Source organism: Vulpes vulpes, chromosome 3 (assembly GCF_048418805.1).
Source record: "Vulpes vulpes isolate BD-2025 chromosome 3, VulVul3, whole genome shotgun sequence".
Lineage (NCBI taxonomy): Eukaryota > Metazoa > Chordata > Mammalia > Carnivora > Canidae > Vulpes > Vulpes vulpes.
In genome coordinates, this window is record NC_132782.1 from 97,241,197 (window position 1) to 97,260,283 (window position 19,087).

At 40.9% G+C, this 19,087-nt stretch overlaps 1 protein-coding gene across 1 annotated transcript in view; it reads left to right on the forward strand.

Annotated features, from left to right (window-relative positions):
• The window catches only part of COG7 (component of oligomeric golgi complex 7), a 75,022-nt gene that overhangs the window by 28,654 nt on the left and 27,281 nt on the right, over nt 1-19,087 (forward strand). The window contains exons 7-10 of the mRNA XM_025983806.2: nt 3,351-3,549; nt 9,161-9,288; nt 10,571-10,725; nt 16,755-16,871. Of these exons, the coding sequence (XP_025839591.1) occupies nt 3,351-3,549; nt 9,161-9,288; nt 10,571-10,725; nt 16,755-16,871 (599 nt within the window). The remainder of the gene's footprint in view (nt 1-3,350; nt 3,550-9,160; nt 9,289-10,570; nt 10,726-16,754; nt 16,872-19,087) is intronic.

A 19,087-nucleotide genomic window follows, 5' to 3' on the forward strand; every position in this document is an offset into this window, starting at 1 on the left:
CACTGAGCCACCCAGGCATCCCTCTATTCCTATTGAGTGTTTTTTTGTTTGATTCATTTAACTTTTTTTTTTTTTTTTAACAGTAAAGGATGTTGAATTTTGTCAAATACTTTTTTTCTGCATAAACCGAGATGGTCATGCGTTTTCTTCCCTTGATTTTCTTAATGTAGCATATTACATTGATTAATTTTTATGTATTGAACCATTCTTCATTTTAGAGATCCATCCCACTTGGTCATGGTGTATAATCCTTTTAATATGCTTGCTGAATTCAGTCTACTATTATTTTTGGGTATTGTTGATTGTGTATTTATAAGGAGAATGGTCTGTAATTTTCTTTTAGAATCTGATTGGCTTTGGTATCAAATTAATGCTGGCTTCATAGAATGAGTTAGAAAGTGTTTTGTAGGGCAGCCCCGGTGGCACAGCGGTTTGGTGCCGCCTGCAGCCTGGGGTGTGATCCTGGAGACTCGGGATCAAGTCCCACATCCGGCTCCCTGCACGGAGCCTGCTTCTCCCTCTGCCTGTGTCTCTGCCTCTCTCTCTCTGTGTCTATGAATAAATAAATAAAATCTTAAAAAAAATTACCTTAGAAAGTGTTTTGTATTAGTTTGCTAGGACTGCCATAACTAAATATTACAGACCAAATGGTTTTAATAGTAGAATTCATTTTCTTATGGTTCTGGGGATTAGAAGTCCAAGGTCAAGGTATTGGCAGGGTTGGTTTCTTCTGAGACCTCTCTTGACTTGCTGGTGGCAATCTTCTCCCTGTGTCTTCTTTTTATGGGTGTCTGTGTCCTGACTCCTCTTGTTATAAAGACACCAGTCAGATTAGATAAGGGTCCACCCAGATGACCCATTTTACCTTAATTGCCTCTTTAAAACTCCTAGGTCCAAACATAGTCACATTCTGGATACTGGGGGTTTGGACTTTTTTTTTCTGGGGGGGGGGGTTTGGACTTTTAACATGAATTTTGAGGACACACAGTTCAGAATATAGAATGTTCTCCAATGTTTTTAGAAGAGTTTGAGAAGGATTGGCGTTAATTCTTTTTTTTGGCAGGGGATGTTAATTCTTTTAATGTTTGGTAGAATTCATCAGTGAAGCCATCTGGTTCTCAGTTTTTCTGGGGTTTTTTTGCTAGGAAGTTTTTGATTACTGTTTCTGCCTCCTTCCTACTTAGTTATAAAGACTATTTAAATTTTCTCTTTCTTCTTCAGTTACTTTTGGTAAATTGTGTTTCTAGGAATTTGTCTATTTCATCTAAGTTATCTAATTTATTGGCATATCCTTCATCATAGTGTCTTATAATCCCTTTTATTTCTGTAAAATTGGTAGTAAATGTACCCATCTTCATTTCTGATTTTATTTTATTTTTAAAGATTTTATTTATTTATTCATCAGAGACACACAGAGAGAGAGAGGCAGAGACACAGGCAGAGGGAGAAACAGGCTCCCTGCAGGGAGCCCGATGCGGGACTTGATCCTGGGACTCCAGGATTACGCCCTGGGCCCAAGGCAGGTGCTAAACCGCTGAGCCATCCAGGCATCCCTCATTTCTAATTTTAGTAACTCAAGTCTTCTTTCTTTCTTTCTTTCTTTCTTTCTTTCTTTCTTTTTTTTTTTTTTTTTTTTTGTCAGTCTAGATAACAGGCTTGTTAATTTTGTTGATCTTTTCAAAGAACCAACTAGTTTTGTTGATTTTTAAAATTCACTTTCTGTTCTTTATTTCATTTACTTCTCCTCTGATCATTTTATTTCCTTCCTTCTGCTAGCTTTGGGTTACCTTTCTTTTTTTTCTTTTTCTTAATGTGTACAGTTAGGTTACTGATTTGAGATATTTCTTCCTCTTTAATGTATGTGTTTAAAGCTACAAAATTCCCTCTTAGTGTTGCTTTTGCTGTATCCCATAACTTTGGGGAAGTTGTGTTTTCATTTTCATTCCTCTCAGGGTATTTCCTCATAAAATTTTGAGTTTATTGATTTTATAGTTTTTAAACTTGCACCTCTTTTGGCCGTAGAGTTACCTAAGATTGGCCTTACATCTTGTTTTCATGTTTGTACATGTTTAAGTTATAAAAAAAAGCATTTGAGAGGCACCTGGGTGGCTCAATCAGTTAAGCATCTGTCTTTGGCCCAGGTCATGATTCCAGGGTCCTGGATCGAGTCACACATCAGGCTCTCTGCTCAGCGGAGAGTCTGCTTCTCTCTTTCCCTCTGCTCCTCCTTTTGCTCTGCTCTCTCTCTCTCACTCTCTCAAATAGATAAATAAAATCTTTAAAATAAAAAAACTTAAAAAGTTAAACATTTGACCAACACAGGGGAGACTGTGAGAACTACTCTCTAAATGTACTGCGTACATTTTTCCAGGTTTGTCCAAGAGATCAATAGTATATAAAACAGGAAAAAAAAAGACTTTTTAAAAAGATTTTTTTTATTTATTAGAGAGAGAGAGAGAACACAAGCAAGGGGAGCAGAAAAGGGAGAAGCAGGCTCCCCACCAAGCAGAGAGCCTGATGTGGGGCTTGATGCCAGGACCCTGGGATCATGACCTGAGCAGAAGGCAGACACCAACTGAGCCACAGGTACCCCAGGACTCTTGGTGAATAAGTAAATCTATAGTCTTTTTTTAAAAAAATATTTTATTTATTTATTCATGAGACACACACACACACACACACAGAGATATTGAGAGAGAGGCAGAGGCAGAAACACAGGCGGAGGGAGAAGCAGGCACCATACAGGGAGTCCAGTGCAGGACTTGATCCCGGGACCTCAGGATCACGCCATGAGCCAAAGGCAGATGCTCAGCCGCTGAGCCAGCCAGGTGTCCCATAAATCTATAATCTGAAAGGCCCTGGATACACTCTTCCTGATGGTCCTTAGAATAAAAGACAAATCCATCTTTACTGAAGATCTGTCTCACGGGGTAGAGGTGGCTGTGGACTGGTCTGTACATCTAGCTGAGTGTCCTCTGACCCTGACTCAGCGACTTGCTCTTTATTTTGTTCCCCATCTGCCACACACTCCCAGTTCCTGCACTGTTATCCTCACTGTCCTCAGTAGCCATCTAAATACTACCTGTGATAGATTTGAAAAGAGGGGCTTGGGATCGTAATAGACATAAAGTAGCTAATCGTCCTGGACAAGTTGCAAGTTCTGCCAGTTACTGGTCTTTCTGAGCTTGTTTGAATTGGGGCTAAAGAATGCTTGGTGCTTCAAGCTCTTGACCAAGGCCAGTTTCCAGCTGTTGGAGACATTCCTCTGAGAGCATCCAGGAGGCTGCTTCTTTAAACGGTATGCTCCTGCTTGGTCCTGTGTGCTAATGCGTTACTCTCTCCCACTGCAGGTTTTCAAGAACCCCCACGAGGTGGTGACTGTGCTGCTGATTCAGACTCTGGGGGCCTTGCTGCCCACTCTACCTGACTGCCTCAGCTCTGGCGTGGAGAGGGCAGGGCCTGAGCTAGAGCTCCTCAAGCTGCTAGAGTTCTATGACGCCACCGCCCACTTTGCCAAGGGGTTGGAGATGGCACAGCTCCCCCACCCACGTAAACATTCCTTCTGGCTTGTCTTTACTTGCTCTTTTTGAAGCTTCTGGGGCCTGGGTTTATTGTCTTTTCAGATGACTGGTTTTATAGAATTGGAAGGGATCTTTGTCTTCCTTCTTAGCAAATATAGAAGCCTTTTCCATGAAAGCATTGCCATTATGGAAATGGTTGTTACCTATTGTATTAACCAGTCCCAGTGCTACTAGGGGCTCTGCATGCTCTGGGGAAGTGACGGGCACTTTGGCAGGGGCTTAGAATTTGAAAGAGGTAGCTGGGCACCAGTGGCCTTGAATTGGCAGCAGGTTACATTGGGAGGGTAGAGTCCTCTTCCCTTTGAGGCATCATAAAACCTCAGACCACTCAACCTAAAAAGTAAGTTGAAGAGAACAAAGAGGTTAGAGGAACTTTTTGTTGGGACATCAGCAAGTTTTTAAGGGCAGGGAAGGGTTGTGTTGGGACTAAGGGTGGTTATGGGGGAAATGGACGTTCCCCAGCTGTATCTGGGAGCACAGCACTCCTAATTCCCATTTAGGAACACAGCAGTGGTATGTTACCTGTATCCCCGGTTATGTTAAAACCATCATAGACTTTTAAGTAGCACAGATCTCGTGACACATGCTGCTGTCAAATCAGGAAATCACTTCAGGAAGCTTTGTTCTGCCATTTGGCTGCTATGTGTCACTAACTTGGTTTATTTAATAGTTATTCTCTTTAATTACATTTGTGTATAATTACTTTGTACATTCCAGGGAGTGTTTATTGTTCGAGTTCCAGATGATTCATAGGTGTTTTGGCTCACTCGCTCGGCAGGTCTCAGTTGTGGGAGAGGCAAGGGGGATGTGGATAGCTTCCAGAGGACCAAGATGCCATGTCCAAGTGGCTAGAGTGTAGGGCAAGCTACCTACTAGAGCAGAGTAGAATGAAGGTAGGGCAAAGGACAGGCTGCCTTCCTCCCACTGTTGATGGATATTCTTGAAGAAGAGAGAGCCACCTTCCAAAGAATCAGACATAGAAGTGCTTTGTTAGCCACAGAAACTTAGATTTTTAATGATTCCTACCAAGGTTTTCCAAAAGTATTTTTTTAAATGTAAAAAGATACTTCAAAAACACTCAAAAATAAAAATAGGTACAAGAAAATAAAAATGATTCACCACCTTCGCACTTAGAAACACTGGCAGCCTTGTTATATTTTCTCCCAGTAATTCCAATATAAATACACATTTTCCACAAATATATATATATATAAATATATACACATACATATCTTTAAAACTGGTATATATAATCTTAAATTATCTTTTTTTGCTCAATATAATTAGCATTTAAAAAATGTCATTAAATGTTTTCCCAAGACATGGTTTTTAATAATCACTTGATAACTATGGCTTACTTTAATTTTTTTATCCACCACTATAAATAGAAGTATTATGAACAATCTAACATTAATTTTGAGCCCCCAAATTTTGCTTATTCCTTAGGATAAGTTTAAAAATTACAGTTGTTAAAAAATGAACATTTTAAAGATGTTTATCATATTTTGCTCTTTAGAAAGTTTCTCCCTATTTTCCTATCTGTCAAGAGTGAGTGAGGGCACCCATCCCTCATGCCTAGATGCTCTAGATGCTCCTGTTTTTTCCCTATAATTGCCCGGTTCTTAGACAATTAATGATATTTCATTTTGATTTTTCATTTCGTTGATTACTATCAAGTTTTAATTTACATTATAAATTTTTTTTTCTCTTCCAAATTGCTTATTCTTTTGCCTGTTTTTCTTTTAGAAGGTTTAATCTGTTTCTGGTCAATTTATAAGAGCATTTTATTTAAAATGATATATATATATATCATTAAATACATAACAGAAGGCAACAAAGTACATGTTATAAAAATTCATGATAATCGAAATCTATAACACAAACTGAAAGTCTCCTATAATCCCAGCTTGCCAAAAATAACCACAGTTAAAAATTTGGTATATCTTCCAGAAATAAACTGATGTAATAAGGATTTTATTCCCATTGTTTATCAAGTATGTTGGCAGGTATATTTTCTAACTTTATATTTTGCCTTTAACATTTTTTCTATTTTAGTAACTAATGCATGTAATAATTAGAAATATATAAAAGATTATGCAATAGGAAAACTAAATTTTTAAGATAATTTAAGTTGGTTTTATAATTAATAAACAATGGGTATCCATTATAGAAAAACTAAAAAAACACAAAGAAGGAAGAACATTCTCCATCTGCCATCTAGAAATAGTATTTTGTGTTTTATATGTGTGCAGATTCTGTATGAGTGAGAGTATCTCTGTATCCTTAAATATTTTTAAAAAAGATTTTATTTATTGATTAGAATGTGTGCAAGAGTGAGCACGAGCAGGGGAAGGGGCAGAGGGAGAAGCAGATTCCCCAGTGAGCCTGATGATGATTCAGGGCTCCGTCCTGGAATCATGACCTGAGCTGAAGGCAGATGCCTAACTGACTGAGCCACACAGGCGCCCCTCCTTTAAATGTGTTTTTAATAAAATAATTAAATACAATATTTAAATAATATTGTTATTTTTATCAACCCCCCCAATTTAATATTGCCTCAATAATGTCACCTAATACACAAATTTTTCCATTTGTTCCACAGAAGTCTTTTTTTGTTGTTGTTGTTGTTCTGCAGAAGTCTTTATAGCTACTTCCCCACCTCTGCCTCCATTAAGATCAGTTAGTTGGTGCACATTGTATCTGGTTGTGTTATCTCTTTAATTTCTTATTCTGAAACAGTCATCTCTTTTTTGTCTTTTGTGACACTGACCTCTTTGAAGAATACAGGGTAATTTTCTAGTAGAATGTCCCATATTCTGGAACTGTCTGTGATTGTTCCCTCAAGATTAAATTTAGATTAAATATTTCGGCAAGAATGCTACATATTTCCTTTGGCATCACATCAGGGACACATAATGTCCAATCATTGGTGATGGTTGGATTAATCACTTGGTAGATGTATCCACTAGATCTCTCCATTACAAAGGTATCTCTTCCTCTTTGTAATTAATAAATAATCCATGGGGTGATGCTTTGAGCCCATAGGAATAACTAATCCTCAGAAAACATTTACCCAGTGACTTCAGCATCCATCAGTAATCCTTACCTGAATAAACTTTTACACTGCTGATTATAAAATGATTTCATAATTCTCTCTACATCTATTTGCAGGCCTTTTATATTATAAAGAAGATAGTTCCCTTTCTGTCCTCACTTTTTAAAAGTTTTTTATATATAAGTAATTTCTACACCCCATGTGCTGCTCAAACTCAAAACCTTGAGATCAAGAGATCAAGAGTCCTCTGACTGAGCCAGCCAGTCGTCCCCTTTGCTCACTGTAATATCACTGTAAATCCATGGATTCTCTTTTATTCATTGTGTTAAAATTTATTATTGCCATTATTCATTTTGATGCTCGAATTATTTCAAATTTGGTCAGTGGTTGCCCCTTCAGGCTGCCTCTTTGATTTTTTTGTTGTGTCCCCACCAGTCTTTGAGTGCTGTCTTGCTGTTGGGCACAAACTGTTCCAGGAACACATACCTTCCCTGCCTCAGACCTGCATTTTCCCAAGGAGCCTGGTTTCTTCTAATGGAAAATAGTATTTAGAACAAGGTCTGGACACCAAGAGTACCCATTGTTGCTAGGTTTCTAGGCTCTTTTGCTGGATAGAGCTAGGAAACACTTATTTCCAGTTTCTGCTGATTGTTCCAAATCAGATCCACTACCACAAATTTTTACTTTCTGACTTACCAGTTACATCCCCCCTTTTTAAAAAAATTTTTATTTAAAGATTTTATTTATTCATAGAGACAGAGAGAGGCAGAGACACAGGCAGAGGGAGAAGCAGGCTCCATACATGAAGCCTGACGTGGGACTTGATCCCGGGTCTCCAGGATCACACCCCAGGCTGCAGGCGGCGCTAAACTGCTGCGCCACCGGGGCTACCCCAGTTACATCCCTTCTTGTACAGTGAGAACTCTGATTCCTAACCGAGTGTGTGTGTGTATGTGTTTTATATATGTACACGTCCAATTATTTTTTCATGACTGCTTCATGGGTAGGTCACAACATTTAATTTATTCCTTCAACTGCAAATGGAGTAGTCCTGGAATGTCACATGCTGAGATTGCTATGCTGAGCAAAACCAGACTGCTGTCATACAACATCTATTCTGGTGGGAGATAACCAGATGATCATAGTAATGGGTGTATAATTACAAAATGAGGTGAGTACTTTGAAGAAAAGCAGAGTGGTTCTAGAGGAATATATGAACAAACAAAGCTGACTGAGCCTGGTGACTTGAGCTAGTTGAGTCCTGAAAGAAAAAATGGGAGGGGACCAGATGCAGGAGGATAAGGGAGAACAGAGTCCTTCCAGACAGAAGCACCATCTTGTGACCAGAAGGGAGCCTGATGCTTCTGAGGAACCAAGAGAAGGCTGGAGGCCAGGGCCATTGTGAGGGAGGAAAGGCTGGGGCAGTAGTCAAAAAAAGAGAAGGTTTTATTGAGTGTTACCACATGCTAAACACAGATTTTATGTAGTCTCCACCAATGCCTTGTAAGAATGACGCCATTACTAACCTCAATTTATAGCTGAGGAAACAGGCATCGAAAGTTCTATCATCATACATGGCCACATAAGTTAGAAACGGGAGCTTGGATGGAAACGCCTTCACTCTTTGCTGCCTCCCTCTTCCACCTTCTGAGGTCAGTGCGTGTGGGTCCTTGCAGGCTAGAGAAAAGATTTTGGATTCCAGCTGACCCACTCAAAGACCAATTAGGAATATGTCAGAAAGATTACAGGAGGCAGCCTGAAGGGGTAACCACTGACCAAATTTGAAATAATTTGAGCATCCAAGTGAATAATGACCATATTGGATCATAACACTATGAATACAAAAGGAATCCACGAATTCACAGGAATATTATATTAAAGAGAGCAAGAAAGGAAGATCTCTTCTTTACAAGAGAAAGCCTGCAGATAGATGTAGAAGGAATGAGATAAGTAGAAAACCACCATTTAATAATGAGCAGTGTAAAAGTTTATTCAGGCAAGGATTATCAATGGTTGCTGATGTCACTTGGGTAAGCGTTCAAGTTAAAAACTGAATTGCTATGTCCTGGAATATGCCCATTTCAATACTTGATACAATCATGCTTTTTTTTTTTTAATGTAGTTGAATATAGGAATCTTTGGAATGCCTTATATATGGGGTATCCTGTCCATAAAGTCCTGGAAAAGTGTTTTTCCTACAGAGCCCTTTCTTTGTAACACTTCTGGAACTTGGCCTTGGCTAGAGTTATCATTTGAAGGGATTCCTAACAATAGTGGGTTATGGGAAGAAGCGAGTTGGTGTCTTTACTAGTGGTCTAGACAAATTATACACAGAACCCAAATTCATCAAAATATTTACTGAAGTGATTGCTGCAGCTTCTATGAAAACAAAAGCAGATTAACAAAATATAGTCACCCCTGAGATGAAACCAGCAAAGTTCCAGTACATTACCTTTCACCTGTTGTTTGCCAGCAATTTCAGACTCTTTGTTCATTATTGATTTTAATTTTTGATTCCCTCAAGATGAGTACAACCTGGTGAAAGTCACAGAACTGGTGGAGGCTGTGTATGGTCCATATAAACCCTACCAGCTGAAGTATGGTGACCTGGAAGAGAAGAACGTCCTCATCCAAATCAGCGCGGTGCCTTTGGTAATGTCACAGCACTGCCGGTGGCCAGTGAGGGATCATCTGGTTTGCCAGCCATGGGGTCGGGGGTGGGATGCACCGGAGAAGGTGGAGAATAGCATCAGACATGCAAAGAGTGGGAACAGGTATGCAAAAAACAGGCTCTAAGTACCTTGTGGACTCTTGTAGTCCAAGTGTAAAATGAGACCTCAGATGCGCTGCCAGTTTTCTATTTAAAATCTCAAAAGTCCAGCAGAATGAGAGACTTAAATCTTTTTTTTTTTTTAAGATTTTATTTATTCATTCATGAGAAACACAGAGAGAGACAGAGACATAGGCAGAGGGAGAAGCAGGCTCCATGCAGGGAGCCCGATGTGAGACTCAATTCCAGGACCCAGGATCACAACCTGAGCCAAAGGCGCTTAACCACTGAGCAACTCAGGTGCCCTGAGAGACTTAAATCTTTTGGGTATAGGGGATCCCTGGGTGGCTCAGCGGTTTAGCGCCTGCCTTTGGCCCAGGGCGTGATCCTGGAGTCCCGGGATCTAGTACCGCGTCGGGCTCTTGCCATGGAGCCTGCTTCTCCCTCTGCCTGTGTTTCTGCCTCTCTCTCTCTCTCTCTCTCTCTCTCTCATGAATAAATAAATCTTAAAAAAACAAAATCTTTTGGGTATAAGTTGATCATCTCCCTGATTTAATGAATTCTTATTATGGTAGTCTTTTGTCTAAGGAACATATGCAAACGGACACGGCCCCTGAGCATTCATGGATGGTGGTCCCGGGGCAGGTTTACTTGCACAGGCCTCCAAGGAGAAGGGAAGGCATTCCCATTGCCAACATAAGGTTATCTAGCATGAAGTGATTTAAGAGCAGATCTCACACTAGTTAAGTTCTGCTGCCTCCTGCCATTTTTCTGTTTTCTAGGGACATGCCTAGAAAGTCCATTCCACTTCAGTTACGTTCTTGCCCCTGGAAGAAGCATTTTCCTTTCCCTACATTCTTTGGGAGCATTTGATACGGAGAATTTGAATTCTAGCTTTAGGCCCGAAGGAGAAGTCCTATCTTAATCACAGAAAGAGATGAAAAGTATAAAGCTTTTCTGCCAGGAGCCAGTGTGTGTGATCTCACCGGCCACGTAGATGTCCTCCCTTGGGTTGGACTCTCGAAGGGCTCTTGCAGCTTGGGACTGTATTTCTGCCACCTGACCATGGGTGAAGAGGTTTAGAGGTCTCCCCCATCTTCATGTTGTCTATTCCTTTGTTCTCGAGTCTGAGGTGGCTTTCGTTTGTCTGTATTTGCTGAGCAGGAGCACGGGGAAGTCATTGACTGCGTGCAGGAGCTGAGCCACTCTGTGAACAAGCTGTTTGGTCTGGCTTCTGCAGCCGTTGACAGATGCATTAGATTCACCAATGGCCTGGGGACCTGTGGCTTGCTGGCAGCATTGAAATCCCTCTTTGCCAAGTAAGGCTGGAGCGTGGGGCAGAAGTTGCTGACCACCCTGATTCAAAATGCTTGTGTTCTGTGTTCCTACTGTGAGCCCTGGAGAAGCATGCATACCTGAGCCTGAGGGGGCAGTCTTAAGGATGTTCATTGCAGCGCTGTTAGTAACAGTGGAATCTTTGAAGCAGCCTGAATGTCCATGAATTTGGCAGCACCAGATAAGATAGAGTATATTCGTTGAAGGGGAACCTTTTGGCAGATACAGCATTAATTAGATCTGCACATATTAACATTGATAGATGTCAGAAACATAGTGTGGATTGAAGAAAAGCAAGTTGTAGATTATAGAGTCTAGTACAGTATATAAAAAGAACATGCAAAAAATAGAGTGTATTTTCCATAGCAGGGTTCAGGAAACTTTTTCTGCAGAGGGCCAGAGGGTAAGCATTTTAGGTTTTGTGGGTCTTATGGTCAATAGAGACTTTGTAGACAACACATAAATGGGCGTGGCTGCATTCCAGGAAAACTTTATTTACAAAAAAAGCCAAAAGTACCAATCCCTGTTCTGGATCTTTATTTTATTTTATTATTATTTTTTTGTTTGTTCATGAGAGACAGAAAAAGAGAGAGAGAGAGAGAGAGAGAGAGGCAGAGACACAGGCAGAGGGAGAAGCAGGCTCCATGCAGGGAACCCAATGTGGGGCTCCATACTTGGTCTCCAGGATCATGCCCTGGGCTGAAGGCAGGCGCTAAACTGCTGAGCCACCTGGATTGCCCTGGATCTTTATTTTAATGCTTTAACATGCATGATATATTCCTGTAGAGTTGAGGTTGACAAACTCTGCTCATGAGCCAAATTTAACCTGCCCTCTTTTTGTAAATAAAGTTCTATTGGAACATAGCCATGCCCATTCCCTTCCCTATAGTCTGTGAAGGTAGAATTCAGTAGTTAGGACAGATCTTGGGATCCACAAAGCCTAAAATATCTGGACCTTAACAGAAAAAAATTTGCTGAGCCCTGTTATGTGGAAGGTTAGGCTACAAACTCTAAACATCAGTTATCTTTGGGGAGGTGGGGAAGAACTAGGATGGTGTTCTCAGGGGATTTAGCTTTGTATTTTCTGACTTTTAAAAAAGGGGCATACATTCATGTATTTCTTGTGTAAAAAAAATACAAAATGAGAAAAATATGGACCTGCTAATTAAGTGAAGGAAGTCAGTCATAAAAGACCACATGTTACATGATTCCATCTACATGAAGTGTTCAAAACAGGCAAATCGGTAGGAACAGAAACTAGATTGACGGTTGTCTGGGGCTGAGGAGAGATGGGCATTTGGAGGAGACGGGGGATAACTACCAAAAGGTACAGGGCTTCCTTTTTAGGTGATGAAAATGTTTTAAAGTTGATTGTGGTGATGGTCACACAGCTCTGTGACTACACTAAAACCCATTGAACTGTACTTTAAAAAAATTTTTTTATTTATGTGTGAGAGAGAGAGAGACAGAAAGAGAGAGCGCCCAAGCATAAGCAGACGGAGGAAGAGGGAGAAGCAGACTCCTTGCTGAGCAGAGTGCAACTCAGATGGAGCCTGACCCCAGAACCCTGGGATCATGACCTGAGGCCGAAGACAGAAATTTATTTTTTAATTTTTGTCTTTTTTTTTTTTTAAGATTTTTTAATTTATTCATTCATGAGACACACACACACACACACACACACACAGAGAGAGAGAGAGAGAGAGAGAGAGAGAGGCAGCCCTGGGCTGAAGGCTGAGCCACCTGGCGTGCCCCGAAGACAGAAATTTAACCCACTGAACCACCCTTGAGCCCCTGAATTGTACTTTTTTTTTTTTTTTAAGATTTTATTTGTTTGAGAGAGCGAGAGATCATAAGTGGGGTAAGGGCAGAGAAAGAAGGAAGCTCCCCACTAAGCAGGGAGCCTGATGTGGGGCTCGATCCCAGGACTCTGGGATCATGACCTGAGCCGAAGGCAGATGTTTAACCAACTGAGCCACCCAGGTGCCCCTGAATTGTACTGTTTATATGGGAGAATTGTGTAGTATATGAATTACATTACAATAGAGCTGTTTAAAGAAAGAAAGGAGAGGATCCCTGGGTGGCTCAGCAGTTTAGCACCTTCCTTTGGTCTGGGGCGTGATCCTGGAGTCCCGGGATCGAGTCCCACATCAGGCTCCCTGCATGGAGCCTGCTTCTCCCTGTGTGTCTGTATCTCTGTCTCTCATGAATGAATATATAAAATCTTTTTTTTTTTTAAAGATTTTATTTATTTATTAGAGACAGAGAGAGAGGCAGAGACACAGGCAGAGGGAGAAGCAGGCTCCATGCAGGGAGCCTGACGTGGGACTCGATCTCGGGACTCCAGGATCACGCCCTGGGCTGAAGGCAGCACTAAACTGCTAAGCTACCGGGGCTCCTGAATGAATAAAATCTTTAAGAAAAAAAAGAAAGAAAAGAAAGAAAGGAGAGAATAGGAAGTTTCATTTAGTTAGGAAAAAGAAAAAGCGAGCAAGCAGCCTAAAGCTGGATTTTCTGACCTGTGCAGTTGAGGTGCCAGGGCCCTCAGGAGATTAGAGCTCCAGTCTCTAGTTTGTAGACAGACACATTCTTGGGCTAGCCAAAGACCTTCCCTTGGTAGCTTGTTCTAGATTGGCATGGCCCTCAGGCTCAAGAATTCATTCTTTCATTCATTCATTCATTCATTCATTTATTTATAGTTATTTATTTATTTATTTATTTATTTATTTATTTATTTATTTATTTATTTATTTTAGAGAGAGAGTGTGTGTGCAAGCTCAGGGTAGTTCTGGGGGCAGAGGGAGAGAGAATCTTAAGTAGACTCCACACCTAGTGTAGTGCCTGATGTGGGCAGGATCTCATGACCTGAGCCAAAATCAAGAGTAAAACACTTAACTGACTGAGCCACCCAGGTGCCCCACAATAATTTTTTTTTTTAACTGAAGAGAAAGCTCTTTTGCTGTAGTAGGTTTAGGGAGCTCCTCTTATCATTCCAGAAATACTGAGCACGCCCCTATGAGCTCTGAGGCCTCTGAGCCAGAGCTCATGGTCACTGCATTGGACAGTCAGCAGCTTAGGAGGGCAGCTCCCAGTGTAGACATTAGGGCTGCCAAGGACATAAGCACTGGTCTCAGACAGAGATGTAACCAGACAAGCCCAGGTGCATTCATGTAGGAAGAGGAGCATGAGCAACAAGTCTCATCATACAGAATTGGCCACTTTGTTTCTCCGCCACCAACCAGGATTTTGTGGATGGAAAGAGTTTTTTCTTATTGAGATCTAAATAATTTATAATGAAATAACAAAAACCATGCATTAGAGTAATTTTTTAAAAATACATAAAGGTATAAAAAGTAAAAGTCTTCCTTCCTTCCTGCCCATTCTTAGTCTTTCTGCTCAGACATATCCACTTTTGTACATTTTGCATTTAGTTTTTCAAAGGAAGACTTTCAGCTCTTCCCCCTGTATTTTAAAAAATGTTTTATTTAAATTCAATTTGCACCCCGCCCCATACTTTAAAGAAGATTTTTGTTTATCAGCCTTAGCCATTGTATCTTGAGGAACTAGTGTATGTAAGGCTGTCCCTCTCATCCTTGCCCCTCTCAGCTCTTGTGATATTTTTACTTTTAGTTATCCTGTTGATTATTTTGATTACTTCTTTTTTTAAAAAAAATATTTTATGTATTTATTCATGAAAGACACAGAGAGAGAGAAGCAGAGACACAGGCAGAGGGAGAAGTAGGCTCCACTCAAGGAGCCCAATGAGGGACTCGATCCAGGGACCCCAGGATCATGCCCTGGGCCAAAGGCAGGCGCTAAACTGCTGAGCCACCCAAGCATCCCTGATTACTTCATTTTAGAAAATAACACAGATCTATATTAAAAATTGAAACTATGCAGAGGGGATGTGGTGAAGCTAGGTCACCTAGAGAAGGGAGGATTTTGAAGCTACCCCAGCAGCTGTTGTCTCTAAAATTAGGGCAATCAGTGTGAAGTTAACTGGAGCAGGGTTGAGATGGGACCCTGTTCTGTCATGGGGAGGGCATTAAGGACAGCAGGATGGAGCATGTAGGGGAGGCAGAAGGGGACTGGCCTAACTTGAACGAGGGTGAGGCTATACGATATGACAGCCAAGAGGGGGTTTTAAGATCAGGGGCTCTCCACCTATGCCTAGATTGTGGGCTCTGAGGTTGGAGCCACCCAAGCCTCAGTCCTGGCTCTGGTGCTTACTGCTTGGGACCTGTAGGAGGCCCAGTGTCTTTTCTCTATGAAGTGATGAGGCTCTCCCCATGGTGATCATTGCTATTAAGTGAAAGCTTATGATTAAAGCCCCCATCACAGTGACTCTTAGGTGGTAGAGATACCCACATTTATCTTGAGAGAGAATTGGATGGTTTGGGGACAAATGTGATGAGAATGTGATGGGATACACACTGTGGCTGAACAGATGCCCCTGCCTCCCATGCTCTGCTGCCCACTCAGTGTCCCGGGAACGCTATTGCTAGCGTTCTATTACTCTTCTAAGACACTTTTGTCACAGTTGCAGGGTGGTGGCAGAGTTGTTTAACGTGACGGTGAAGCACAATTATGTTCCTCAACATCCCCCCCCCCATCAGTGGGTCCTTGAGGCCCCTCCCCCCGCCAAGGATTGATTTCCCTAAGAAAGCTCTCACCTCTCTTGGTGGAAAGGGAAGGTGCCATTAGTAGAATGTTGGTTTCGTAGCTCTCCGCTATCAAGGATTCTTGTGATGCACACAGATGTCCTAGGTTTTCAGGGAACCTTGTGATTTCCAGAGAACAAGACCCTGGCTCACCCATGTTCTTCTCACAACACCCTCCCAAGGACATGCATGTATTCATTCATGTTCCCACAACTATATGTCCTTGGAAACAACACTGCCCCACATCAGCTTTTATTTTATACTTTTCAGGGAACTTTTATGTATATTATTTCATTTATTTTTTAATATATCTTTAAAAATCTTTATTTGAGAGCGAGAGAGCAAGCGCTTGAGGAGGATAGGGACAAGGAAACTCCGCACTGAGTGTGGAGCCCAGCATGGGGCTTGATCCCACGACCTTGAGATCACAACCTGAGCCAAAGCCAACGGTTGATGCTTCACCGATGGAGCCACCCAGGAACCCCTATTTCATTTATTTCATTGTCACGTGACTCTTTGAGGCAACATAGAAGACCACATTAATTAAGTCCATTTTAAAGATGAGGAAACAGGCCTGAAGACACTCAGATGCTTTCTCAAGGCCCCTGTGCAAGTCTTACATTCACCCAGGAACTCTTTCCAGGTGTCTCTTTTGTGCCCAACTCTGTGCTAATTGCTGGGGACACTGTTAACAGCTAGAAGGGGATAGTCCTGTTCTCCCGGGGCTTCCACACATACATTAAACACATACATGACGGAAGCTGCTGATTTATACTTGTGCTGGGTGCTGAGAAGGGACTGGGGGATCAAACAGCAGTCTGAGGGGGAGGGACTTCAGCTCTGAATCCAGTTTCACATCCTGTGCCATTCTCATCACTTGCCTGCCATGGAACTTGGCTTTTTAATCTAAATTGAGGGGAACAAGAATCCCTCAAAAGTACCCTGGGCATCGGCAAGCTGCCTTACTGTGTCCTAGGTGACAGTCAGGTATCATAGTGGGGCCATGATGGGTCAGGATGGTTCTTTGGGCCAGGGAGTAATTGACCAGCTCCACCTCTCACCTGGTGGGTTACCAGTCTTCATTCTAGTGGCTCTCTTCTTTCTTATCTTGAGCACTTCTCTTAAAGCTGCCCTTGCAGGTGAGAAAGATAGCCCTGCCATATAGAGAAGACTCTTCTGTGGTCAGAGTTTACAAATCGTCAGACTCCTTAGGGGGAGCCTCTAAAGATGCTCTTGAGGTCCTTAGCCCTTTGTCCAGAGCCTTGTGATTCTGAGTATCTTTAGAGCTGAGGAGTTTATGATGACATCCCTGTCAGGGTTTTTTTTTTTTTTTTTTTTTTTTTTTGCCATAGGTATGTGTCTGATTTCACCAGTACTCTCCAGTCAATACGAAAGAAGTGCAAGCTGGATGATATTCCTCCCAACTCGCTTTTTCAAGAAGATTGGACAGCTTTTCAGAACTCCATCAGGTAAAAATGAGGGCTGTAATTTATTTTATTTTATTTTTTGAGGGCTGTAATTTAAATGTGTGTTACATGTAGTAAGCAGAAACATCATATAATAGGTAAAAATGACAGATGTGTTTGTAAGGGTTCATTTTTTTCTACCTTTTTTTTTTCTTTTTCTTTTTTTTTTTTTAAAGCAAAAACTAAACTTTAAAAACAAGCCAGTTAAAAACAACAACAATAGCAACCCAGAAAGACCCCTCTCATTGCTAAAGCATTTTAAAGTCCTTATGAACTCCTTTGGGGACTTCTATTTTTTTATATTTGGTTTGAGATTTTTTTTTCCCCTTAGCATTTAGTTTTTCAGGTCTAGAATAACTTAGAGTTTATATTTTGGAAAATATATACCTGATTGGATCCTATTTTTATTATTTTTTTAATTTAAAAGGATTTTAAGATTATTTTAAGTGATTATAAGCACTCAACATGGGTCTGCAAGGGACACGCAGACACCCAACTGACTAAGCCACCCAGGCGCCCCTGAAAGCTGTCTTCAATCAGAGCAGATCCAAGACCTCCCAGGGCTTTTTGGATAATCTTCTCATGGGCTCTGATCTGGACTTTTCTTTTTTTCTTTTTTCTTTTTTTTTAAGATTTTATTTATTTATTCATGAGAGACAGAGAGAGAGAGAGAGAGAGAGGCAGAGAGAGAGAGAGAGAGAGAAAGAGGCAGACCCCTCAGAGGCAGAGGCAGAGGGAGAAGCAGGCTTCATGCAGGGAGCCAGACACGGGACTCGACCCCGGGACTCCAGGATCACGCCCTGGGCCGAAGGCAGCGCCAAACCGCTGAGCCACCCAGGCTGCCCAAAGGACTTTTATTTTTTTCGGATGAAGTTTAATATTCTAAAAGCTAACTGTATCCCCTATCATCTGTGGTGGCTTGGTATACCAGAAAATATTATGTACAAGAAGGTTATTCTGTTGTACCTGAGGCAAGTGAAAAGTGGAATATTTCATTTTCTCATAAACCTTTCTTATGATGGAATGCTTAGATACCTTGGTGATAGATAGGCACTTTTAGAGAAGTTAAAAATTAACTAGACTTAAGATGTTTTTAATCCTTGGATTTGTCCTGACATTTATAGTTTGGTGTTGAAGGACTCAGTAGCTGCAGTTTGAGGCCTAGCATAAAATTACTTGAAAATTAAAGGATTATTAAATACAGGTATGATGGTCATTCAGGCTTATCTCTGAGAAGCCAAATGGATTAGTCTTCATCTGTTTTTCATGGGATCGGAGAGAGAGGTAGTTTTAGTATCAAAAGTTTTCTTTGCCTTGCAAATAGCAGACATCTGACAAATACTAAGTAATGAATTTTGGTTTTTAAATTTAAATTTAATTTTTTTAATCTCCTTTATTTCACCCATCTCTCTAGCTCCCCCTGGCAATCACCAGGTGTTTTTCTGTATGTTGGTAAATTGAACACCAATAAAAATTAATTAAAAATAAATAAATAAATAAATAAATAAACTCCTGAAGACAGTCTAAAAAAAAAAAAAGAGTCCATCTCTTTTTTCTTTGTTTTGTTTCTTAAATCCACATATGAGTGAAATCATGGTATTTGTCTGACTTGTTTCGCTTAGAATAATACTGTCTAGGTCCACCCATGTGATTGCAAATGGCAAGATCTCATTCTTTTTTTGGCTGAATAATAGTTCATTGTATATACTGCACATACTTTTTATCCATTCATTTATGGATGGACATTGGGTTGCTTCCATATCTTGGCTATTGTAACTAATATTGCAGTAAACATAGGGATGGGAGTATATCTTTTGAATTAGTGTTTCTGTTTTCTTTGGGTAAATACCCAGTAGTGACATTATTGGAGCATATGGTAATTCTATTTTTAATTTTTTTGGGAAGCTTCGTGCTGTTTTCTACAGTGGCTGTACGAGTTTAAATTCCCACCAGCAGTGCACAAGGTTTTTTTTTTCTCCACATCCTCACCAATACTTATTATTTCTTTTTTTTTTTTTTTTTGAGAGAGAGAGAGAGAGAGAGTGAGTGCAGGCGTGCATGCACATGCATGCTAGGGAGAGAGGCAAAAGGAGAGGGAGAGAGACTCTTAAGCAGGCTCCACCCCTAGCACAGAGCCCTATTTGGGGCTTGATCTCATGATCCTGAGATCATGACCTGAGCTAAAATCAAGAGTTGGATGCTTAACTAACCAAATCACC